The sequence below is a fragment of the Pristis pectinata genome, chromosome 15, assembly GCF_009764475.1.
Source record: "Pristis pectinata isolate sPriPec2 chromosome 15, sPriPec2.1.pri, whole genome shotgun sequence".
Classification (NCBI taxonomy): Eukaryota; Metazoa; Chordata; class Chondrichthyes; order Rhinopristiformes; family Pristidae; genus Pristis; species Pristis pectinata.
Genome location: NC_067419.1, coordinates 750,001 through 773,507, shown reverse-complemented (window position 1 = coordinate 773,507; position 23,507 = coordinate 750,001). Strand labels below are relative to the sequence as shown.

The window sequence follows — 23,507 nt, the reverse complement described above, 5'->3', positions numbered from 1 at the left end:
CTCTGTGTACTTGTCCAAATGCCTTTAATTGTTGTTATGTATATGTGTTAACCAATTCCTCTGGCAACTCATTCCATATCTGTACCACCCTCTGTGTGAAAGGTTGGCCCTCAGGTTCCCATTAAATCTTTCCCCTCTCAATTCAAACAGTCATTGACTTTTATTGTTAATCCTTCTTCTGGAGGTCTTGGTTAAGTCAACTTAGTGAGGAAACCATTCATGCCATTTTGCCTGTGCCAGCCCTTTAGCAGAGCAGACCAATTGGCCCCAAGTTCTTGCTGTATCCTTGTGAATAAACCTCTTCACGTATTTCTCCAATTCCATTTAGAACTACCTGGTCCTGTCTGTTGACTGTTGGAATTTATTGGATTTTGCAGGAGATGGGAACGGGGCCTCTGGGCATTACCTGCATGCCATCCGGCTAAATCCTAAACACTATGTTGCCATGTTGAATCTTGGTCGGCTGCTGCGTTCAGCCAACAAGAACAAAGAGGCCGAAACCTGGTATAAACGGTAAGTTCACAGTCAAGTTGCAATCTGGGAATGGTGGGGAAATTCTGGCACAAACGCGGTCATCCATTTCAGTGAGTCTGCTTTCAAGTGGCCGTCTGGTTAGCTTGGTCAGTTGACTGCTGCTGCCTAGCGTTAGAGAAGGCGTGAAAGTTTCCTCCTGCTGACTGAGTGAACGGCCAGGGATGAGACCAAAGCAGCTTTGGTAAGATGGACAACTGCAGCACAAAGACCATACTTTACATTAACTTGACCACAAGAGGGTAGTCGTGGGACAAGCAGATGGTGCATGAGGGTGTGATCAGTAGCATGGCCTCCCAGTGACTGCAAACCATCCCACACTACGCTGCCAGAGGAAGTGGTGAATCAGATACAATTACTAATTTGAAGAGATATTTGGACAGACACTTAAGTAGGCAAGGCCTAGAAGGGTACAGTTATAATGCAGCAAACCGGATTAGTGTAAGATGGGCAAACAGGGTCGACGTGGATGTGTTGGACTGGATTCTGTGCTGTACAACTCTATGACTATCTTTTGAAGAAGAGCAGTGAGGTAACATTGAATGCCCTGCAGACAACAACATCACCTCGACGTGTGGATTAACTCTCCAGTAAGCTAGACTTAAAGCTGATGCTTTCTGCAGAGCTATTCCCTTTAGTTGACAGCTCTCCAGAGTCCAGTATTTATTAATAAGATATCTTTATCAGTCACATGTACATTGAAGCACACAGTGCAATACATCTTTTGCGTAGAGAGTTCTGGGGGCAGCCCGCAAGTGTCGCCACGCTTCCAGTGCCAACATAGCATGCCCACAACTTCCTAACCCGCATGTCTTTGGAATGTGGGAGGAAACCGGAGCACCCGGAGGAAACCTATGCAGACACGGGGAGAACGTACGAACTCCTTACAGACAGCGGCAGGAATTGAACCGGGGTTGCTGGTGCTGTCATAGCGTTATGCTAACCGCCACACTACCATGCCGCCCTACTGCCTCCCAGTCACTGCTGTGAACAACCCGGGAGAAAAGTTGTAGAGGTAGTCATTGTTTAACCTCTTATTTTTGTTTGGCCAGAATTTATCTTTTGTCTTTAAGCAGCTGAAGTCTTTTAAATGACTACTTGGCTCAGATAGTGGAAGGTGGGTACATGGGAAGGAAGGAAATGAGAAAGCTCAGATAAAAAACACAGCAGGTCACCAAAAAATTCAGAGGAAAACAGTTTATTGTATAATGTTTGAAAGGGTTGCTGTCTTATTAAATACTTTCAAGGGTTACACTGTCAAATGGAAACCATGCTGTTGAAAGAAAAATATGCAGGAGAAAAAAAATCGCTGATGCTGTAAGTGCCAAAAAAAAGGCAAAATGTTGGAACACTCAGTACGTCAGGCAGCAGCTATGGAGAAAACAGAGTTCACAGTTTGGAAGGCACCTCCCCTTCCTCACAATGGGAGGCTTGCACATAAACAAGCAGAGATACATCATATCTCCCACACAGAAAGGTGGTAATTAGTAGCACATGAATGGTACTTTCAATATATTCTTCCAACTTATTACAACAAAGAAGGAGACCATTTGGTCCATCAGATCCATGTCAGCTCTTAACAGAGTAATCCAATTGATTTTTCTACTCATTTCCTTTTGGCCTTGCAAATTATTCTTTCCCACATGCCCACCAACACACACTTGACTGTTTTGCCTCTTACCTACACTAAAGGGCAATTTACAGGAGGTGATCATCCCACCAGCACATCTTTGGATGCAGGAGGAAACCAGAGCAGCTGGAGGAAATGCACACAGCCATGGGGAGAATGTGCAAACTCTGCACCAACAGCATCTGTGGTCAGGGTCAAACCTGGGTCCCTGGAGCTGTGAGGCAGCCGCACTACCTGCTGTGCTACTGCGCCGCCTATTACACAAAATGAGACAGGAAGATATCTTTTCGTTCTAACCGCCACCATCTTCTAAAGATGTCCACTCAGCTCGTCTGGTTCAATGCCTTTGACTTATGTTTTTGTTCCTGTGCATGTGATATACAGAGCGCTGGAGAGTTTACAAAGTTATGCAGGTTGGTCAGTTAATTGGCTACTGTAAATTGGCCATTGTGTATGGGCGGGTGGAAGGATTTTAGTGGAGTTGATGGGAATGTTGGAGAGCAAAATGGGATTAGCGTGAATGGATGCATGATGGTTGGCACAGACTCAGTAGACTGAAGGGCCTAGTTCTGTGCTGTGTAGCTTCACATTGAAGGAGTGCTGTTGTTGTTGTCAGAGCGCTTGACGTTACCAGGACTGTGGATGTTCTGTCTCCACTGGGAGCTCTGTACTACAACACAGGGAGGTATGAAGAGGCCTTGCGGATCTACAAGGAAGCTATCACAATGCAGCCCCAAAACAGCGAGCTGCGACTGGCAGTGGTACGTACAATGCTGGAGGAAGCACAAATGTGCAACATCCTCTAATTTATCTGTAACATCTATCACTAATGTATATTAACCTTATTAATTTAAGCCGTGAACTCTGCTTAACAGGACTGGGTGTGAAGCAATATTTTCCACGGACTTCTCTTCATTTTGTTGGCAACTATCCAGACTTCCAGTAATTAAAAATTAATCTCCCAGACACTGCAGGGAGTGACCCAGCAGTAAACCTGTATGGGGGGTGGGGGTGGGGGTGGGAATTAAAAAAAGTTTTAAAAAATATGTGAAATTGAATTACCACTGATAGGAATTGGTGATTTACACATTTTACTCAGTGTTCATAGTGACTGGGAAGATAAAACATCCAGCCAGTGTTCCCCTGGTGTCTGTTGGCCAGCTTCCAAGTGTGTGACAGTGTATGTGGTACATCAAGGCTGGCCCTTCAGTGATTGAGGGAAATTGCACCTGGAATTGGTCTCAGGAAAGTATAGCAAATCTACAGAACCTGGCCAATATACCCTTCTGTGGACTTGATTGTGATCTTTCAGTTTTTATTTTCATCAATGATTTCAAAAAGAGGTATTGAACAATTTCCCCCCAAGTAAACCTTTCATATCTTTATTAACTTGGAGAGTTCACTGGCTAGACAGCAACTGCTTCAATCCCTCATGCCTGCTCAGCCATTCAACAAGACCAAGGCCGCTCTTTCAGCTCAGTGCCACTTTCCAGGACTGACTCCATATCCCTTGATTCCCTCATCAATTTATCAATCACTGAATCACAGCTGAATTTTCAAAAGTTCCTGGGTAAAGACCAAGGTTTTGATTGACGTGACCTGTGCTTATTGATGACTGTAAAACCTGTAAATTATAGTTGTCACTGCATCATAAGTAGCAATACTGCTATATTTCCCTAACTTTAGAGCACACGTGAATCCTCACTGCCAGAAATATTCACTCCTCTCAAGTACACTGGCCACTCACACGACTGCCCATTTCCTGCTACTCAGTTTTTGACTGCTAGTTACTCCAAACTCAACACTCTCCCCAAAATATAAAATTATCCGGGAACACACTATTTCCAAATGTTCAACTGCCTTTGATACTTACCTCACATTCTCCAACCTGCCACCAATATTCACTATCCCTTTAACTTTAAATTCTTCACCTGCTTTCTACTTTCCTCAGTCAATTTCTCTCTGGTCCCCACACCAATGTTTTCACACAGCATCCAAACAGCGTCAGTTTTCACAACCCATATATGATGTGGGGTAAATTCAAAATTCTTCTGTAGAAGCATTATTTGAACAAATGAGTTGTCAGTCAGTGGAATGAGCTTCTGAGGGAGACAGTAAAAGCAAGTCACAACTCATTCAATACCATGGGTACATAACCTCCAGAAAACAACATTTTGCAATATCACACATGAGCAATTTAACATCTGTTAAATTTACCACACTTGAGAGAAAGAGGTGGCTGGTTCCCAAAATTCTTCACCAGTGTGCTATTCTGCTCAACACATCTGTTGTATATTCACTGATAGAGATTGATCGCCAGAATCCATCATCAATATCACTGATGTTGTATCAAGTGACTACCAGCATTGTAGAAAGTGAGCTGAGTGAACAGTCATCATTTTTCACCCTGCGCTTCCCATGTTCCAGTTAAACTGGAAACTCAAGCTGTCATCTCCTGAAAAACAACCCTTTTTTTCAATTATAAAAATGCATTCTGATTCTGACTATTACCTGACTCCTAACTAAATTGATCAAAATGCTTATTTCAAAACTTTATTTTCTCGAATTAAGAAACATAAAATACTATATATGCTCTATAAGTTATGGAGTTCTTCTCTAAACCTCTCTGTCACCAATCTCCCAGAAAGAGCTGTAAATTTTGAACTGGAAGGGAGAGGAACTGGAAGTCCTTGGGAAAATGACAACCCCAGGGAAGTGGTGCTTGAGCAGATTGTTGGAAAAGTCTTTGGGTCCTGATGGACTTCATCCTAGGTCTTAAAAGAAGTGGCTGCTGTAGTTGATGCATTGGTTTTAAATTTTCCAAATTACTTTGATGTGGAGAAAGTTGCATTAGATCAGAAAATAGCAAATGTAAGTCCTTTACTAAAAAAAAGAGGAGACAGAAAGCAGGAAACTGCAAGGCAGTTAACTTAACACCTCTCACAAGGAAAATGTTAGCTATTTATTAAGGCAGTGCGCTTTGAAAAAAAAATCGAGGTAGTCAGAGGAAGTTGTCATGGTTTTGTGAAAGGGAAATCATGTACGACCTATTTGTCTGAGTTCTTTGAAGAGATGACGTGCTGTGGATGAAGGGGATCACATAGATATATATAGATTTCCAGAAGGAATTTTATAAGGTGCTGCATCAAAGGTTATTGCCAATAGTAAAAGCTCATGAGGTAGAAAGTAACATGTTGGTGTGGGTAGAGGATTGACTGGCTGACAGGAAATAACGGAGGCATTAATGGATGTTTCGCTGGTCGGCAAGATGTAGTGAGTGGGGTGCCACAGGGATCGGTGCTAGGGCCACAGCAGTTTCCACTTTATATAAATGACTTGAATGAAGGCACTGAAGGTATGGTAGCAAAATTTCTGATGACATAAAGATAGGTAAGAAAGTGAGGAGGACATAGGGAAGCCACAAAGGGATCTAGATAAATTAAGTAAGTGTGCAAAGATTTGGCAAATAAAATATAATGTGGGAAAATGTGAAATTGTCCAATTTGCTTAGAAAAATAAAAATGGTAGGAGGTTGTTGAGCTTTCAGTTGCAGAAGGATTTGGGTATCCCAGTGCATGATTTGCAAGAGGTTAGCACGAAACTACAAATAATTCGGAAAGCTAACAATATACGTATTTATTGTGAGGGAACTGAATGCAGAAGTACAGATGTTATGTTTCATTTATGTAGGGTATTGGTAGGACCACTATTGTACTCTATTGGTCTCCTTAATTAAGCAAGGACGTTAATGCATTGGAAGCAGTTCAGAGAAGGTTGCCTCCGCTAATACCTGGAAGGAGCAAGTTATGAGGAAAGGATGGGCAAGCGAGGCTTGTATTTGCTGGAGTTTGGAAGAGTGGGAGGGGACTTGATATGAAGATAAGATCCTGAGGGATGTTTTCAGGTGGTTGTGGAGAAAACATCTCCTCTTGTGGGACAATCTAGAATTTAGGATTCAATTAAATTAAATCTAGAATCTAGGATTATGGTTTAAAAATAAGGGGCCATCCACTGAGACTGTGTGAGGCGTCAGAAGACTGGAAGATGGCTGACGTGGTTCTGTTGTGTAAAAACGGGAAATATTGAGTAATTATAGGGCGCTTCACCTGACAATTGTTCAAAATTTCTCTGGGTGCAGGATGGGGTCATAAATTGTCATTTTATTGAGGAGGTTACAGGGAGCATCGATGAGAACAGCACATTTGATGGTGGTGTTTGTCGATTTTTGCAAGTTATTTGACAAAACCAATAGGGTAGATTGACCAAGAAAATAAAACATGGGATCCAAGAGAAACTGGCAAGTTGATTAAAAATGTGCTCAGAAGAAGAAAGCAAAGCATAGCGGAGACAATTAGTGCCTGGAGGGCTCAGGCCTGTGGGACATTTCATTGAGGTGAATGGAATTATGAGGCCCAGACATTGAAAGCAGAAAGGGCCTATGTCCTTCAAGAGACAGCTCAGTAACTAGGGGGTGTAAATGTTGAATGGTAGAAGTCTTAGAATTAGACGGCACAAAAACAGGCCCTTCAGCCCACCGTCCATGCAGGCCACTGAGTGTCCATCTATTTTAATCCCATTTTTCTGCACATGGGCTATGCCTTGATGATTCAAGTGCTCACCTGAATACGACTTAAATGTTGTGAGTGTCTCTGCCTCCACCCCCCCCTCAGGCAGTGTGTTCCAGATTGCAAGCACCTCCTGGGTGAAAGAAATACTTCCTCAGGTCCTCTCCAAACATCCTACCCCTTACCTTGAACCCATGCCTTGTGGCTTATACACCTCTGCTACAGGGAAATATTTCTTACGATCTACCCTTCTTCTGCCCCTCATAATCAGATCAGAGGGCAGTTGAGAAAAAAATTGTTTCACTCAATGAGTACTATGGGGTGGAGGAAGTAACCCTGACCACATGGATGAGCACTTGAGTTGTAACCGGCAGGGCTATGGACCAAGACCAAGAAAGTGGAATTAAACTTGTGTCCATTTTCATCAAGAGAGAAATAATGGGCAAAATGGTCTCTTGCTGTGCCAGAAATTTCTCTGATTAATCTGTGGCTCATTGCCAGATTTTGCCGGATGATACTCCAGTGGTGCATTTGGCTGTTTTAGAATAAGCCAATGACCTAGATGGCAATCAGGCATAGGCTGATAAGTAACAAGCAGCATTTGTGCCACAGAAGTGCTAGGCAATGACCATCTCCAGCAACAGAGTGTCTAACTATCTCCCCTTGTCATTGCTGAGTACCCCGTCATCAACTTCCTGAGGATCACCATTGAACAGAAACTAGCTGCTTTAACATCATCTCCCAAACGCATCACCACCACCACCAAGAAGAGCAAGTGCATGAAACGAGCACCACCTGTAGGTTCACATCTGAGTTGCACACCGACTTGTAGAAGTATTTCGCTGTCCTGTTCTTTCATCATCGCTGGGTCTAACTCCTGGAAACTCCCTCCCCGACAGCATTGCGGGAGCGCCTTCACCAAAAATTCTGCAGCCATTCAAGAAGGTGGCTCACTGTCACCCTTCCAAGGGCAACCAGGAATGGACAATAAATGGCAGCCTTGCCAGTGATGACCAGACCCCAAAAGTGAATATATTTTAAAAAAAAGATTAAAAGGAAAAGATTAAAAGGAAAGGAATTCCTTCTCTGAGAGTCACGAATCTTTGGAATTCTCTGCCCAGAGCTGCAGAGGTCAAAGTATTGAATAAGTTCATGATAGAAAGAACTTTGGATGATAGGGGAATCCTGGGTTATGGAGAACAGGTAGAGAGTGGAGTTAAGCCAAGATGAGACCAGCTGTGGTTTTATTACATTTAATGTAATAAAACATAAGAGACAGGAGCAAGTGTAGGTCAAGTATCGAGCAGGCTTGAGGGGCTGTATGACCTACACCTGCTCCAGTTTCTTATGTTTTATTACATAATATGTTCCACTTCAATGCAAGTTTTACTAATCCTATCTATTTAAGTGGAGGTTTTTTGGTCCAAAGTTTCTCTCTGGACAGAGGTGCCCTGCAGCACAAAAAGACCAGATTGCAAAAGGCTTGGATTGTAAGGCCTCTTGTTGCTCCTCTGGGCTGGCTAGACAGGCCGTTTACAGATTTGGCATCAACAGTGTCTGGGTTGGCCAAATGCTCTGGCCTCTTGCCAGTGCTCTGCTCAAGTCTGGACTGTTACAGGTTGACTCTCAGCTTGTTTGTCAGGCACAGGTCCTGTCCGTGGCCGGCAGAGCCAGAGAGGCTGAGAGGCTCATCAACCAGGTGGCAAGTGAAAGGAGCAACTGCCTGGAGTGTCAGCGACTCTTGTCCGTTATCCACAGTAAAAGGGGGAACTTGAAGGAGGTGAGGATCATCGTTAAAACATGCATGCATATGCTTGTCGGCTTATTAAGTGAGATGAACAACACTGAGGCTCTTTAAGGGCTTTTTGAGGTTCTCATTGTACATAAGACTTGAATGCAGTTCACAGCATGAAAGTGGGACATTTGCCCAGTAGTTGAATGGTGGTGGTCATCCTCCACATGAACCTCGTTCCATTTAGATAGATAAGATATTTATTTATTAGTCACATGTACATCGAAACACACAGTGAAATGCATCTTTTTGCGTTACTGACAATGTTCTGGGGGCAGCCCGCAAGTGTCACCACTCTTCCAGCGCTAATGTAGCGTGCCCACAACTTCCTTTTGGAATGTGGGAGGCAACCAGAGCTCCTGGAGGAAACCCATGTAGTTACGGGGAGAACAAACAAACTCCTTACAGACAGCGGCCGGAATTGAACCCGGGTCGCCGGGGCTGTAATAGCATTATGCTAACCGCTACACTACTGTATTTCATTGGTCTCATCAGTGTGTCCCTTATGACCTACTGCAATTGCTGATAAGCAGGTGACTGTGATGCAATGGATAGCGTGTTGGACTTCTATTGATGCGTGATCAAGCAATTCAAAGGTTGTGGGTTTGAGTCCCACCAGAGTCGGTACTTTGTGCAGGCATGGTGATGTGGCGGTTAGCATAACGCTATTACAGCGCCAGCAACCCAGGTTCAATTCCGGCCACTGTCTGGAAGAGTTTGTACATTCTCCCTGTGTCTGTGTAGGTTTCCTCCAGGTGCTCCGGTTTCCTCCCACATTCCAAAGATGTACGGGTTAGGAAGTTGTGGGCATACTGTGTTGGCACCAGAAGCACGGTGACACTTGTGAGCCAGAACACTCTATGCAAAAGATCCATTTCACTGTGTGGTTCGATGGACATGTGACTCATCAAGATATCTTATCAAAAATCCATCTCTGTGTGAGTGTGCGTGCGTGCGTGTGTGTGTGTTTATGAATATTTTCTTGTTTGAGAGTGTTTCATTTATATATGTGCGCCTGCATCTCTAGAATATGGATTCTTTATTGCAGAGTTAATTTTGTTTTTTTTTCCAATTAATAAGAGGCATCTGATCAGAAGTGAACGCTCACAATTTCTCCTTCTTTCACGTTAGGCACTTGAAGCTGTGAAGAAGGCCGTCCAAATGAAGCCCAAAGACCCAAAGGTTCTTGCAGAACTTTATTTTTCTGAAGGAAATCTTCTGAGGGAGCTGAATCGGCTGGATGTGGCTTTTGAGGTGCATAGTTTACCTAACTCTGAACGTTGGCCTTGCTCGTGACACCCTTAAGATGAAAAAAACTGATAATACATGGGAGATGAAATTATAAGGAACCCACAGTTACTGTTAAAAGAACTAACTTGTGTTTCTGTAGTGCTCTCCATGACCTTGGATGTCCCAAAGATCTCCACAACCAGTGAAGTACCTTTTGAGGTACATTTGTGGAATAGAATCATAGAACTATTATGTCGCAGAAGGAAGCCATGCAATCCATTATGCTTGTATAAGCTCCCTGTAGTGCAATCTATTCAATCTTATTTCCCTTCTCCACTCCTGAAAGAATTCAATTCCTTGTCGAGAGCCTTGATTGATTCTCCTTCCCCCATCCTTACAGGCAGTGAGTTCCAGATTATCACTCATTGCTTTTTACTTTCTTACATACCTGCTTTATTTTCTGCCGATCACTTGAAATCTGTGTCCACTGATCCCAGAATGATGTGGGCACAGCTTTCCTATATTTATCCCATCTAAACCCATCATGATCTTGTCCACCTCCATCTGCTTTCTCTCCCACCTTTTCCCCAAGGAGAACAAGCCCAGCCTCTCATGTCTCCTTCTTCCTTGAAACCATTTGGTAAATCTCTTCTCTACCTGTCACACACCTTCAGTCACTGTCGTAATGTAGCAAAAACCCAGATAATTTTGGAGCAGCAAAATCACACAAAGAACAGTAAGTTAAATGACTATGTAGTTGGATTTGATTTGAGGGAAAAGTACTGGAAAAAACACAGGAGATCTCCTCTGCTAAGAAAAAATAGTGCCAGGGAACCTAGCATGCATAGCTGTGAGGGTGGTGTGGGCATCGTTTAACATCTCATTCAAGAAATAGTACCTCTCACTGTGCAGTATGCTTTGATTGCTACATTGGGATGTCAGCCTGGATGTTATTCTAAACTTTCTGGAATAGGACTTGAACTCATCAGCCCCTGATTCAGAGACACAAAAGCTATCGCTGACCTAGGACTAACACTTCCTTGAAGAATGATTGCCTGGAGATGTAAGAGAAGCCTCCTGAACTGGCTGTCAAGCTGAAGACGATCGGTTGACTTCAGGGTTTGGCATGGACCAGTTGGGCCAAAGGGCCTGTTTCCAGGCTGTATGACTCATGTGGGATAAGACTGCCTCACAGTCCTGGTCAGCATCCCTGCAAGAACAAGAGTGGATGGAGACAGTGAGTAAGGAGTGGATTGGATCCACTTGTGGTGCCCCTTGCAGCCATGTGGCTCTTTCTACACTTGGGCACAAAGTTTGGGCAGGAGGGTAAGACAACAATGTGAGCTGGCATAGAGGGAGAGACTAGAATATTATCAACAGGGCAAAAAGCAGCCCCCCTCCATCTCTCAGCCCAGTTACCCATTAGGCAGGTGACGTTGTGAGTATGAGAGAGGGGGCATCTGTCCAATGCCAGTGCTCATTTCACACAATTAGTTTGACCTATCTCTGTGTGCAGGGAGATGTTTAGAATATGTCCATCTGTTGAACCTCTGGCTGTTATCCTGAAACATGTATGTTTTTCTATTTTGAACACCCAGAGCTACAAGCAGGCAGTGGAGCTGAGTCCAGATCTGTCACAGGCTTGGATGAACATGGGCGGGATCCGACATATAAAGGTCAGTGGAAAATCGCCCTGTTCCTCAATGCTGCCTTGTTAGTCTCTGAAATGACAGCATGGGTAGAGAAAAGGATATTTCCACTCGTGGGGAAGATTGTAACTACTGGTCAAAAATGTAAGTTAGTCGCCAAGAAATCCAGTAGGGAATTTAAAAGAAACTTCCTTATCCAAGGAATGGTGAGATTGTGGGACTCCCTCCCATGGGGAGTGATTGAAGTGAATGATATCCTTGCATGTTAAGGGGTGGCTGGACAATGAATGAGGTGGAATGGAAAACAGGGCAATGCTGATAGATCTGTGGGAAAGATAGGAGGAGGCTTGTGTGGGGCATAAACACCAGCATGGACATGTTGGGCCGAATGGCCTGTTTCTGTGCTGTGAAAGCTGCAGATGGACAGTGAAGCAGCTCACAACTGTGCACACTGTTAACTTACAACAGACCTCTGCCTACAATAGAAGCATTGAACAGAGAAAATGGGAGCATTCAGCCCTTTGAGCCTCCTCCGCCATTTGGCACGATCGTGGCTGATCCTCTCTGTCAACATCAAATTCCTGCTTTCTCCTCATGGCCCTTAATGCCAATGTGCTGGAGTACAATTTTCTTCCGACTGAGATTGGCCTCGGATATGTGGCTTCTGTGGTACCTGGAAGCACCAAGCTGATAAACCATTGTTTAATAGCCATCTCTGTTTCCTACTCCGGCAGGGGGACTACGTCGCGGCACGTGGCTACTACGAGAAAGCCCTGGAGCTGGTGCCGAACAGCAAGATTCTGCAAGAAAACCTCAGCAAGCTGGACCGCCTGGAGAAGAGGTCGCAGGCAGCCAGCAAGGCCGAGCAGAGTCCTCGGGACCAAGGCACAAGGTGACGGAGGACATTTGCTCCTGACTTTTACATGGCACAGCAAGAGGTGAAGGTACTTTGGTGGCTCTTGCGATGTCCTTGATGACTAAAACAACAAAGGTGTCTGCCTACTATGAAGAAAACCAGGAGGTATTGATCGTATTATAGCTGGTGTTTGCCAAGACTGATACACGTCCAAAAGTCTCCACTGCTTCAAGCTTCTGCAGTCTGGGGTCCACCTTCTCAGACTCTTATCTGGTGATGCTCAACATGACCAAGACACTCTGGGATTTAATGTAGAACCAGTTAATTTAGCCTTCCTTTCAATGGCTCTTGTATTTTGTGTGTGGCAGGCTCTGAAACAGCCTAATATAATGCCCAGAAGGAAAATTTACCAAACCAAATCTTTTAGTCAGTAACAAGCTAAAAGTAAAAGAAATCCACTGTAGATTATTTTGTTCCTGCTTGAATCAAAGCAAGCTGACCAACAGGTGTCTGAGGCTTTCCATTGCCTTATGTGGTGTAATCTTACTGGGACTTCTTTGTGAATAGCATGCAATGAAAACAGTCAGGGCACAGTGTTAGTCACAAGGCATTGGTTATTGATTTCAGTGTACAGTGTGTCTGTGTTGATCCTCAGATTATTTTCTTGTTTGAAAAAGTCAACATGAAATGTTAGGAGAGACCCACAATCAAACACTAGCGAGGTAGATCACAAAGGCAGAAAAGGGCAAGTTTCATTTTAAATATTGAGACTCGACAGTCTGCTTCCTGTGAAGATGCTTCCCATGGGTTAGAGTTTGTTCATCTGATCCTGTGGAGCTCTGAGGATCAGTGAGTCATTGACTTAATGTCAGCACTTGGACTTGTGCCAGTGCCTGCTTCCTGTTTAATCCAGGATGACATCCATTTAAGGTTGCTGGGAGTAACATCCTGATGGGGCACTGGAGGAGAAAAGTCTGGAATTATTTAAGATAAAATGTGGAAACTGATAGGTATATTTGGGTGAATGCATAATGTCAAACCAAATGGTCTTCCTGATCTTACCTGCCTTTGATAAAGGGGATCACTATCTCTGATTGTCTGCTCTTGTACTGGCAGAGCTATTATTGATGTTCTCTGTTGACCTGCCAGTTTGAGTTTTCTCTTGTAGAACACACGCAAAGAATTACTGATTACAATTTGAACTTTAAGAACCACAGCAAGTTTTTTTAATGGGATAAGCTTACCCTCTGGGCAATTGCTTACTAATCTGCCTGTTCATGCAGAGATAGGGTTAATGGCTGGAGATGCAACTTGCATGGTTCAGTGTTTACTGTCCCAGTGTGCGGCTGGGGCAGTGTAAGTGGATTGGGTTGGCTGCAGTGACCCCATTTCTTAAACTTTGAATGGGCAAGGGGCAGGGCTTCCAGAAGGTAGCTGGTGCCTACAGAACTGTGCCAGGGCAAATGGCCAGTTTCACGAGAGAAATGAAGAAAATGGACAAACCTGTTTCATTGAAAAGGGGGAAAGTTCACGGCCTGGATTTCTTTTGAAATATTAGGAACATCTCACATGTAGTAAATAGGTTTGTTTTCAATTCTCTCTAAGTTCTGGCAAGATTGAAATTAAGATCTGTTGACATTCTTATTCTTTCAGTGATCCTTTTAATACTGGTTGAAACTGGAATTATAGGCACAGATTAGAAATGGCACAGTGACATTGTGGAAGTGAACAATGTTTGCGGGTCTCCAGTCTCCTCTTCGTCACTTTCCCCTCCATGACTGATCTACCCAGTCATAGGCTGTTCTCCACACTTAGCCCTCCAGCTACTGTTAGTGTCTCAGACTGCCCTTCTGGTCTACAAATCCAGGCAAGTTTATTTGGAGTCCTATCAGCCATTTGTACAAGAGCACATATTGTAATCTTAACATTGTGATGAGATTAAAGTGGCAACAATTGAAATATTAATCAATTGGCAGGTGAACAAATGACTATTGTTGGGTCATGTTGAAGTTATATTTCTTATTTAATCTGAAAGTTTTACCTATGATTCCTGTTGTTCAGACTCCAGTTATACTGCAAAACTGTTTTCAGTATTTCTATTTTTACATAAGATGTATAATTTATTTATAAAAAAGTATTAAAGCCATAATATATTTCATTATTGCTACATTGTATATATTAAATGCACTGACTATATTGATTTTAAATGCAAACATTTTATAAAACTGAAATGTTAAGCATCACAAGAGACTGCAGATGCTGTCATTTGCTGATTCAAAAACCAAACTGCTGGAGGAACTCAGTGGGTCAGGCAGCATCTGTGGAGGCATTTCGGGTCGAGACCCTGCCTCAGGTCTCTCTGTGATCTGTGATAAGCATCGCTACTTTGGGAGCCTGAGTACAGTGTGAAGGTTGTTGGGGACTGGGTTCAAATTATTCATTCTAATTTTAGGTGAGACTCCCTCCCCCCCCCCACCCCCCTCCCCATCTATCCCTATAACTGATAGAAGCAGCGTTTCATTCAGTCTGTTTGGGAATATGTACCAGTTCACAGTTATCAAGTATTACAGGCTAATTCACTTCACTTCCAATTTTGACTTTGTCTGGCCATCCGCTGGAAATATACCGCAGTGCAACACATTAAAGTTGGTGTTAATTTCAAATCCATTAACTGGAAGACATTTAGAAAATAGATTTATGAAAATAATGCAAAGCTAATTGTGTAGAGGTGGTTGTTGAATTTACGTAATGAAGCAGACTGCATAATTAAGAACTATTGATATTAATGCTGCTGTGTACATTAATAATGGAGAACCATGGTTAGCAGTTGGAACTTGACGGCTGGTGAATGGATAGGGTGCAGAAATTACAAGGGTGAGACCAGAATTGCAAGGGTATTCAGGCAGCACACTGCTGTTCCAGGGGCCCAGATTCAATCCTAACCTTGGGTGCTGTCCGTGTGGAATTTTCACATTCTCCCCATGACTGCATGAGATGCTTCACTTCCCCCAGTATCCCAAAGATGTGCTGGCAGGGTAAGGTGACTAAATCATCCCCTCGTGCAAGTAAGTGGTAAAAGAGTCAAAGTTGATGGGCATGTGAGAGAGGGGACATTGTAGGGCTGCAGGGAAAATAAGGAGAGGAGGAATCAGTATCCACATCAGAAGAGGATGAACAAATTGGATCTCTTTTCTCTTGAGAAAATGTGGCTCAGAGGTAATGTAGTAAAGATCTTTAAAACATTGAAAGGTATTGATAGTATGAATAGGGAGAATGTTTCCATTCATGGGATGAGAGTATAACCAAAGGCCGTCATCTTCAAATGGTAACCAAGAAATCCCATAGGGAATTCAGCGATGAGAATGTGGAACTTGCTGCCACTAGGTGTGTTTGAAGTGAACAGCAGAGGTCCATTTAAACAGAGGCTGGACAAGCACAGAAGGAGGAAGGGAATAGAAGGTCACACTAAAGGGCTTGAATGAGGAAAGATGGAGAAGGTCTGAGTGCACATAAGTGCCGACATAGGCCACTCGGCCCAACCAGTCTATCCCTGTGCTGCGTATCCTGAGTACTACAATGAAATCTGCAGTATCTAATTTACCTTTTCTTCCAAAGTTGATGGTTTGTTAATTCCAGCTTAATAGTATTATTTACTCAGTTACTGCAAAGGAATTTAAATCAATCTTAAAAATTGGGCAAGAAGGTAGCCGATCGAGTACAATGTGCAAAGTGTGAAATCTTTCAGAATGGCAAAGTAGGATATTTTATAAAAGGTGAGAGGTTAGTAAATGCTGGCATTTAGAAGGGTTTAGCAGCTCTTGAACACTAACCATAGATGATTGCCCTGCAGGGTACAGCAAACACCAGGAAGATCAATAACATGCCAGACTTTATACAATGTGTTAAAGTACACGAGTAAATAAAGCTTCTTGTAATTGTGAGACCACAATTGAAATACCATGTGCAGTTTTGATTTCCTTACCTAACTTAGGATACGCTTGTCTTACAGGATGGAAAACTGATTCCTGGTATGAGGGACTAAAGAGAGATTTAAAAGAATGTCTTTATTTCCTGTAATATAGAAAAGTAAGAGATGATTGCTTAAAATATATAAAATTCCTACTGTTGATGCTGAGAGGCTTATATCCCCTGGCTGATGCATGTAGGCTAAGGGGTTATAGATTCAGTACAAGGGGTAGATGGTTAGGGCTGGGTTAGTCTAGTTTGGAGTTACCTACCCAAGAGAATTGTGCATGTTCAGTTGATGAGGATATTCAAGGCTGAGATTGATGGACCTTTGGGCAAAATATTATGGGAATAAGATGGGAAAATGGATCAGGCCATAATCTTATCAAATGGGGAAACCATAAGGTCATCTCTTCCTCCTCTAGCTTTATGTTATTTCTGCATACTTTGGAACATCTGAACCCCAGCCAAGTGTCAGTATCTGGTCCACTTCTCACTGATCAATAACTGAACACAATTCTACCATTGATTTTTGTCAATTTATGTTGAGCCCTTCTAATTAGATGGAAGATGGAGATTGAGCAGAATATTTTAAAACAGCAGCCGTGGCTTTGATTGATTTTCCTATAAACAGTATTTATTCCATTTATTTAATTTACAAAGTGTTTGCATTTAACCTTGTGAGTGTAAGATGAATCTCTACATTTATCTGTTTCCTCCCCTGTGCATTGATGTGAATGAAGGATAACTCCAGTCCAAAGGCTTTCATTTGATGGGCTTAACAGCCTTGCCATCAGGCATCAATCTGTTTCCATTCTCTTTCTCTTTATGTGGTGTGTTGAGATGCACTGGGGGTGTTTGGATTTAAATATATGCAATGTTTTATATGAAAAGCAATGTTCATAAAACAAAAAGAACAGAAGAAAACTGCGTTGTTTTGAGGAGGAGCCCAGCCTTGTCAATCATTTAATTCACTGCCATGAATTAGAATGAATTCAGTTGCGTATGTAATTATTGAAGTTTCCTATCTGAAATCACACATGTACACGACTGCTGCTAACCTTGTTCTGGTGGCTTATAAGAGTAAAATCAAAGTAAAATTGTCAACAGAGAGAGGGTACCAAATTAATTCTTTCAAACTTAGATTATTATGTCATTTTGTAATAGAAAAGAAAGCAATAGCTTGCACTAAAATAGCCTCTTTCATGACTGCAGAATTTTCCAAAGGGCATAATGTAATTACTATTGTAATGTAGGGAAACATGACAGCCAGTTGGTGCACATCTGGGTCTGACAGCAGATTACTTGAAACCAGTTGCTGTAATTAGTCACCAACTCTATTACTGGCTCAATTGCTTAGCACTCTGACCTCCGAATCAAATGCTTCATTCACATCTCACTCCAGAGACTTGAGAACAAATATTTGAGCTCACTCTCCAGCGTATGACTGAGGGGTGCTGCACTGTCAGAAGTGCTGTCTTTCAAATGAGACTTTGAACAACCCCATCTGCTGTCTCGTGTCTGTACAAGATAGTCCCCATTGTCTTGTCCAATACGTATCACTCAATCAACATCACTTAATGAGATTATCTGTGCATTATTACAATGTTTGTCTCTGCACAAATCGGTTGTGGTGTTTGCACTGGTGACCACACTTCACAGATACTTCATTAGTTTTGAGGTGACCCAAAATATATGTGCAATGTGTTATATAAATGCAAATCTTTTGAAATGCAGCACTCCATCAGGTGTACACTGAAGTCCCAGCCTTTGATCAAGTCTCTGAGTAAGAATTGGGCCTCAGAGCTGAGAGTATGATCAGTGAGCCAAGGCTGTCACTTAGTAATTGTGAGTATATGTACATGGGCTGTTCTCTAACGCTCCTGTCTCTCAGTTACGTATTGAATATGTTTTAGGAATGACTGTGTCTGGAAGCTATGAATAAATAAGACTGCTAATTTTGTTCATGCATTGTAGTGGAGCCCATTCCTTAGAGCCTTTGCTCACTCTCAACTGGAACTAACTCTGCATCTCAACACCTCAGCCATTGAAGCAAGCCGAAGGGAGGCTTGTATGGAAATCAGTTTAATGTTAATTGATTTATTGAATATCTCTTTCCTCCACTTTCCAAATTCAGAGGGAAATAAACACCATCAGATTATGGTTTAGACAATCAAAGTCGAGTTTATTGTCATCTGCAAAAGTACCTGTATGCACAGGTGCAATGAGAAACTTATTTGCAGCAGCATCACAGGTACATAGCATCAGATACGGTAGTGTAGCGGTTAGCGTAATGCTATTACAGCGCCAGTGACCCAGGTTCAATTTCAGCCACTGTCTGTAAGGAGTTTGTACGTTCTCCCCATGTCTGTGTGGGTTTCCTCCAGGTGCTCCGGTCTCCTCCCACATTCCAAAGACGTACGGGTTAGGAGCTGTGGGCATGCTATGTTGGTGCCAGAAGAGTGGCGACACTTGCGGGCTGCCCCCAGCACATTCTCAGTAACGCAAAAAGATGCATTTCACTGTGTGTTTTGATGTACATGTGACTAATAAATAAATGTCTTATAAATATCTTATACACAACATTCACAAGAAAGACATAAAATAAACAAATTATACACAATTTTTATCAGGAAGAACATAATTAGGACAAAAAACAAAGTCCATTTTAGTGCAAAGTGGTCATAGTGTTGCTAAACTGTAGTGATTAGAGTTGTGCAGGTTGGTTCAAGAAATGAATGGTTGAAGGGAAGTAGCTGTTCCTGAATCTGGTGGTGTGGGACTTAAGGCTTCTGTACCTCCTGCTTGATGGTAGCAGTGAGAAGATGGCATGGTCTGGAGATCTTTGATGATACACGTTGCCTTTTTGAGACAGCGTCTCGTGTAGATACTGGGTGGGGAGAGATGTGCTCATTATGCATTGGGCTGAGGCCACTATTCTCTACAGCTTCTTACATTCCTGCACATTTGAATTGCTGTACCAGACCATGATGCAACCAATCAGGATACTTTCAATAGTACATCTGTAGAAGTTTGTTAGCGAGTTCAGTGACATGCCGAATCTCCTTAACCTGCTAAGAAAGTAAAGAGGCTAGTGCGCCTTCCTTATGATTGCATCTGTATGCCGGGCCCAGGACAGGTCATCCGATGTGTTAACGCCTAGGAATTTAAAGCTGCTGACCCTCAGTGAATTCAACTGACCATGTTTTTTTAAACTATAAATTGGTAGCTTGTGAAGACCAGAGGCAGCGGTGCAGTAGAACAGAACATAACTACTTCTCAGAATGTGCAACATAGCTGTCACACCTCTTTAGTATAAAACTGGACTTGAAATGAACATCACTTGGCTGCTAAATTTCCAAGGCCTTTTCTCTGATGGCTTCCTTGAAACCTTTTGATTGGGGAAACTCAATATTGAAATCTACTTCCTGCCAAAGAAATTAAGTACATCCCAAGCAACACACAGTGAGGCTCCTATGGAACGTCACCATGAAAAGACTTTTCCAGGAACTTGATCCAAGCTGTTTGAAGGAGAATTTAACTCTTGCAGACCAAATACACATGCAAGATTTTTGCATCCTTATGCCTGAAGTGATCTGTTCTTACCTGCTTTGTTACATCCCACCACCACCCATCTTTGTAATTTACTAATTGAACCCACTGTTGGGGGGGAGATGCCTTTCAAAGCAGTTGTGTTCGTCACTTCCTGATGCATGAGTCATATTGTCTGCACCCTCAAAGGCCACGGAGCAGATGACCATATTGAAATCATTTTAACTAGCACATTATCCAGACAAAAGGAAAATGGGAAACTGAAATATGCTTTGCTCTTTTGCCACAGTCTGTTATTTTTTAATCATTGCCCCAGCAAATCCTGGGGTCTTCCTTGCAGCAGGTTCAGGTTAGAGAACACAAATGCAAAACACCACAGATGCTGACAATCTGTGATGTAGGCAGAAAGTAAGTCAAGAAGGAGTGGAGGGAGACACATTTCAAGTAGGTGACTTTCACGTTAGAACTGGGAAAAGTTAAAATTGTAACAGGTCTTGAGCAAATGCAGGGCCAGAGAATGGGTTGGTCAGAATCAGGTTTATTATCACTGAATTATATGTCATGAATGTGTTGTTTTGCAGCAGCAGTACAGTGCAGAGAAATAATTACTGTCAATTACAAAATAAATAGTGTTCATCATAGTAATCTGATGATGGAGGGGAAGAACCTGTTTCTGAATCATTGAGTGTGGATCTTCAGGCTTCTGTACCTCCTCCCCGACAGTAGTAACGTGAAGAGGGCATGTCCCGGTTGGTGAGGGTCCTCAGTGATGGGTGCTGCCTTCTTGAAGATGTCCTCTATGGCAGGGAGGGTTGTGTCTGTGATGGAGCAGGCTGAGTCTACAACCCTCTGCAGGTTCTTGCAATCCTGTGCATTGGAGCCTCCATACCAGGCGGTGCTGCAACCTGTCAGAATGCTCTCCACTGTACATCTAAAGAAATTTGTGAGAATATTAGGTGACATAGCAAATCTTCTCAAACTTCTAACGAAGAGCTGCTGGCATGCCTTCTCCATGATGGTGAGGGTGGGAGAGGAGAAATGATCAAAAAAAAAGGTCTATGATGGCACTGAAGGTGGGAGTTGAATTGTCAGAGGAGTGTGGAAGCCAAACAGGTACCATATAGGAAAAAGAGAAATTAAAGGCATGTCTATATCTTCAGCCAATTTCCTTACATCAAGAAATGTCTGGAAGCACAAATTAAGATATTTGGAAATAAGATGTTCCTGATCACACTTTGTCTCCAGCCACACCTGACATACTGGAAAATTTCCCAGATATGCCTGCTCATTAAAAAAGAATTCCAATCCAATTATTTACCACCCTATTAGATTATCCCCACAGTAAAATGAAGGAAGGTAGCATCTTGGTGCTGACTAGTGCACTCACCATCAACCTGCTCACCGATGGTCAGTTTGGGTTGCACCTTGGTCCAGAGAATGACTGGTCTTGATGGCCCAGCATTCGTCCAAGCATTAGGGATAAGAGGCCCTGTGTAAAGTTGAGAACTGGGTACAACACTGGCTGGAATCATACCTCGCCAAAAGGAAGATGGTTGAGGTTGGTGCAAGCCAGTCACCCAAGGATATTGTCTGAGTTCCTCAGGACGGTTCCTTGAACCTGGCAGTCTTCTGATGCTTCATCAATGACCCTCCCATCAACACCTAATCAGGGGTGGGTTGTTCACTCATGTTTGTGCAGTCCTCACTTCCTTTCACAGCACCCGAAATAATGAGCAGCCTGTAACTGCGTGTGAAAGGGCCGTACACCTTTGAAGCCAGGACTGATGAATGGCAAGTAACACGGGTACCAGGCAATAATCATCTCCAACACGAGGGTCAATGTACCCTCCTTTAACATTCAATGGCATTATTTTTTTGTATCTCCACCACATCCCTATCCCAGATGTCACGATTGACCAGAAATTTAAAGGACCAGCCACGTAAACAATGTGGCCACAAGAGCGCACAAAGTGAATTACTCCCGGCACCTCAGAGCCTCTCCACCATTGACAAAGCCCAAGTCAGGAGCATGATGGAATAACCTGCACTTGTCAGGATGAGTGCAGTTCCAGCAATGCTCAGGGCAAAGCAGCCCTTTTGACAGGCACCCCATCAACCATCCTAAACATCCTTTCCCTCCATCAGTATGCACTGAAGCTCCAATGTGTCCAATAAGACGGCCAGCAGCATCTGAAAAAGGCTTCTTCAACAGAATCTACCAAACTTATGACCTCTGATCCCAATTAGGATGAGGACGGCAGGAACATGGGAACACTGAGTGTCTCGGAAATGGATCACTGTTTTATTGTCGCTGGCTCAAAATCCCCCGCCCAACACTAATAATAGAGCATCTTCATTATACATTCTGCAGTGGATTGAGAAGCCAGCTCACTGGCACTTTATTGAGGAAGGCTTGGTGTGGCCAGTGATACCCACATCCTGTGGTCCATAAAAATTGAGCCAGGGGTTGTGATTGCAAAAGTGATGAATCAAAGAATGTGGAGCTGTTCCACAAGCTCTCACTGGGCTTTTAGTGCAGCAGGCTGAGAGAGGGGTCCAACTGTCCAGTTCTCCTGTGGCTGCCCCTTTTATGCCTTCCACTCTCCGACTGAGATTTAGTCTTATTTGCTTCCACCTTCAAAAGCCCTTCTCTGTTGCTCTTTGTCCGTCTCCACCATTCCCCGGTTTTAAACTTGCTCTGCATTCAACAGTTTCCCATTTCCAATGAAAGATCATTGACCGATAACTTTGTTTATTTCAGGTTCAATGTATTGTCTGGAAATCATATTGCATCTGATTTTGGTGAAAACATTTTTCAGTTTTGCACCACCACCCAGCTAAGTTGTCAAAGGCAAGTGTGCAACTGCATTAGGATGTTTTGCACCCAGAGAAAGGCATTAAAATAGGACCTGACCAACTCCTGGTGGGAGCAGGTTAAATTTAGCACAGCCACTCATCCTGTACCACACCACAAAGGGAGGAGGTATTGGCTCTTGAAGGCACTGTTCGTGGGAACCAGACACAGCAGCAACAACGCAAAATGTGGCTACCATAGAAGAGACAAACGGTTAATGGGAGAGAGAGTGAGCTCATGGTTCACAGCGACAGAGCCTTCCCGATGCCCAGAGGAAGGTCCTGTGTCAAAGGGGAGTCCTGTCAGGACAGGATAGGTGGTGGCTTGAGTCATCTCCTCCAGGAGTAAGAATCATTGCACGATGGTGGCAGTATTGCAAGAAATTTCATGACCTCAAGATATGTCCAGATGAGGTGCAGACCACGACAAACCTGCCTCTCATACACATACAGTCAATCATATTGACTGTGGCTCCACCCACACTCCCCACAATCACTCGTCCTCACCCACCACCGACATTCTGCTTCCTCTACCCTCTTGTATTGAGATCAAGTCTCCAAAGACAGGATATTGAAAACCCAACTCTATGTCCTTTACATAGAACACTACAGCACAGTACAGGCCCTTCAGCCCACAATATTGTGCTGACATTTTATCCTGCTCTATCTAACCCTTCCCTCCCACATAGCCCCCTACTTTTCTATCATTCATGTGTCTATCTAAGAGTCTCTTAAATGTCCCTAATGTATCTGCCCCCACAACCTCTGCCGGCAGTACGTTCCACACACCCATCACTCTGTAAAAAACTTACCCCTGACATCCCCCTTACACCTTCCTCCAATCACCTTTAAATTATGTCCCCTCATGTTAACCATTGTCGCC

General features: G+C 43.2%; 1 protein-coding gene across 1 annotated transcript in view; it reads left to right on the top strand.

The window, feature by feature from the left end:
• Nucleotides 1–18,184, top strand: part of tmtc1 (transmembrane O-mannosyltransferase targeting cadherins 1) — a 151,499-nt gene extending 133,315 nt beyond the window's left edge. Inside the window, 6 exon segments of the mRNA XM_052030031.1 lie at nucleotides 378–513; nucleotides 2,778–2,922; nucleotides 8,369–8,506; nucleotides 9,650–9,772; nucleotides 11,347–11,424; nucleotides 12,132–18,184. Coding sequence (XP_051885991.1) covers nucleotides 378–513; nucleotides 2,778–2,922; nucleotides 8,369–8,506; nucleotides 9,650–9,772; nucleotides 11,347–11,424; nucleotides 12,132–12,293 — 782 coding nt within the window. The 3' untranslated portion in view covers nucleotides 12,294–18,184.
• The last annotated feature ends 5,323 nt before the right edge of the window (nucleotides 18,185–23,507 follow it).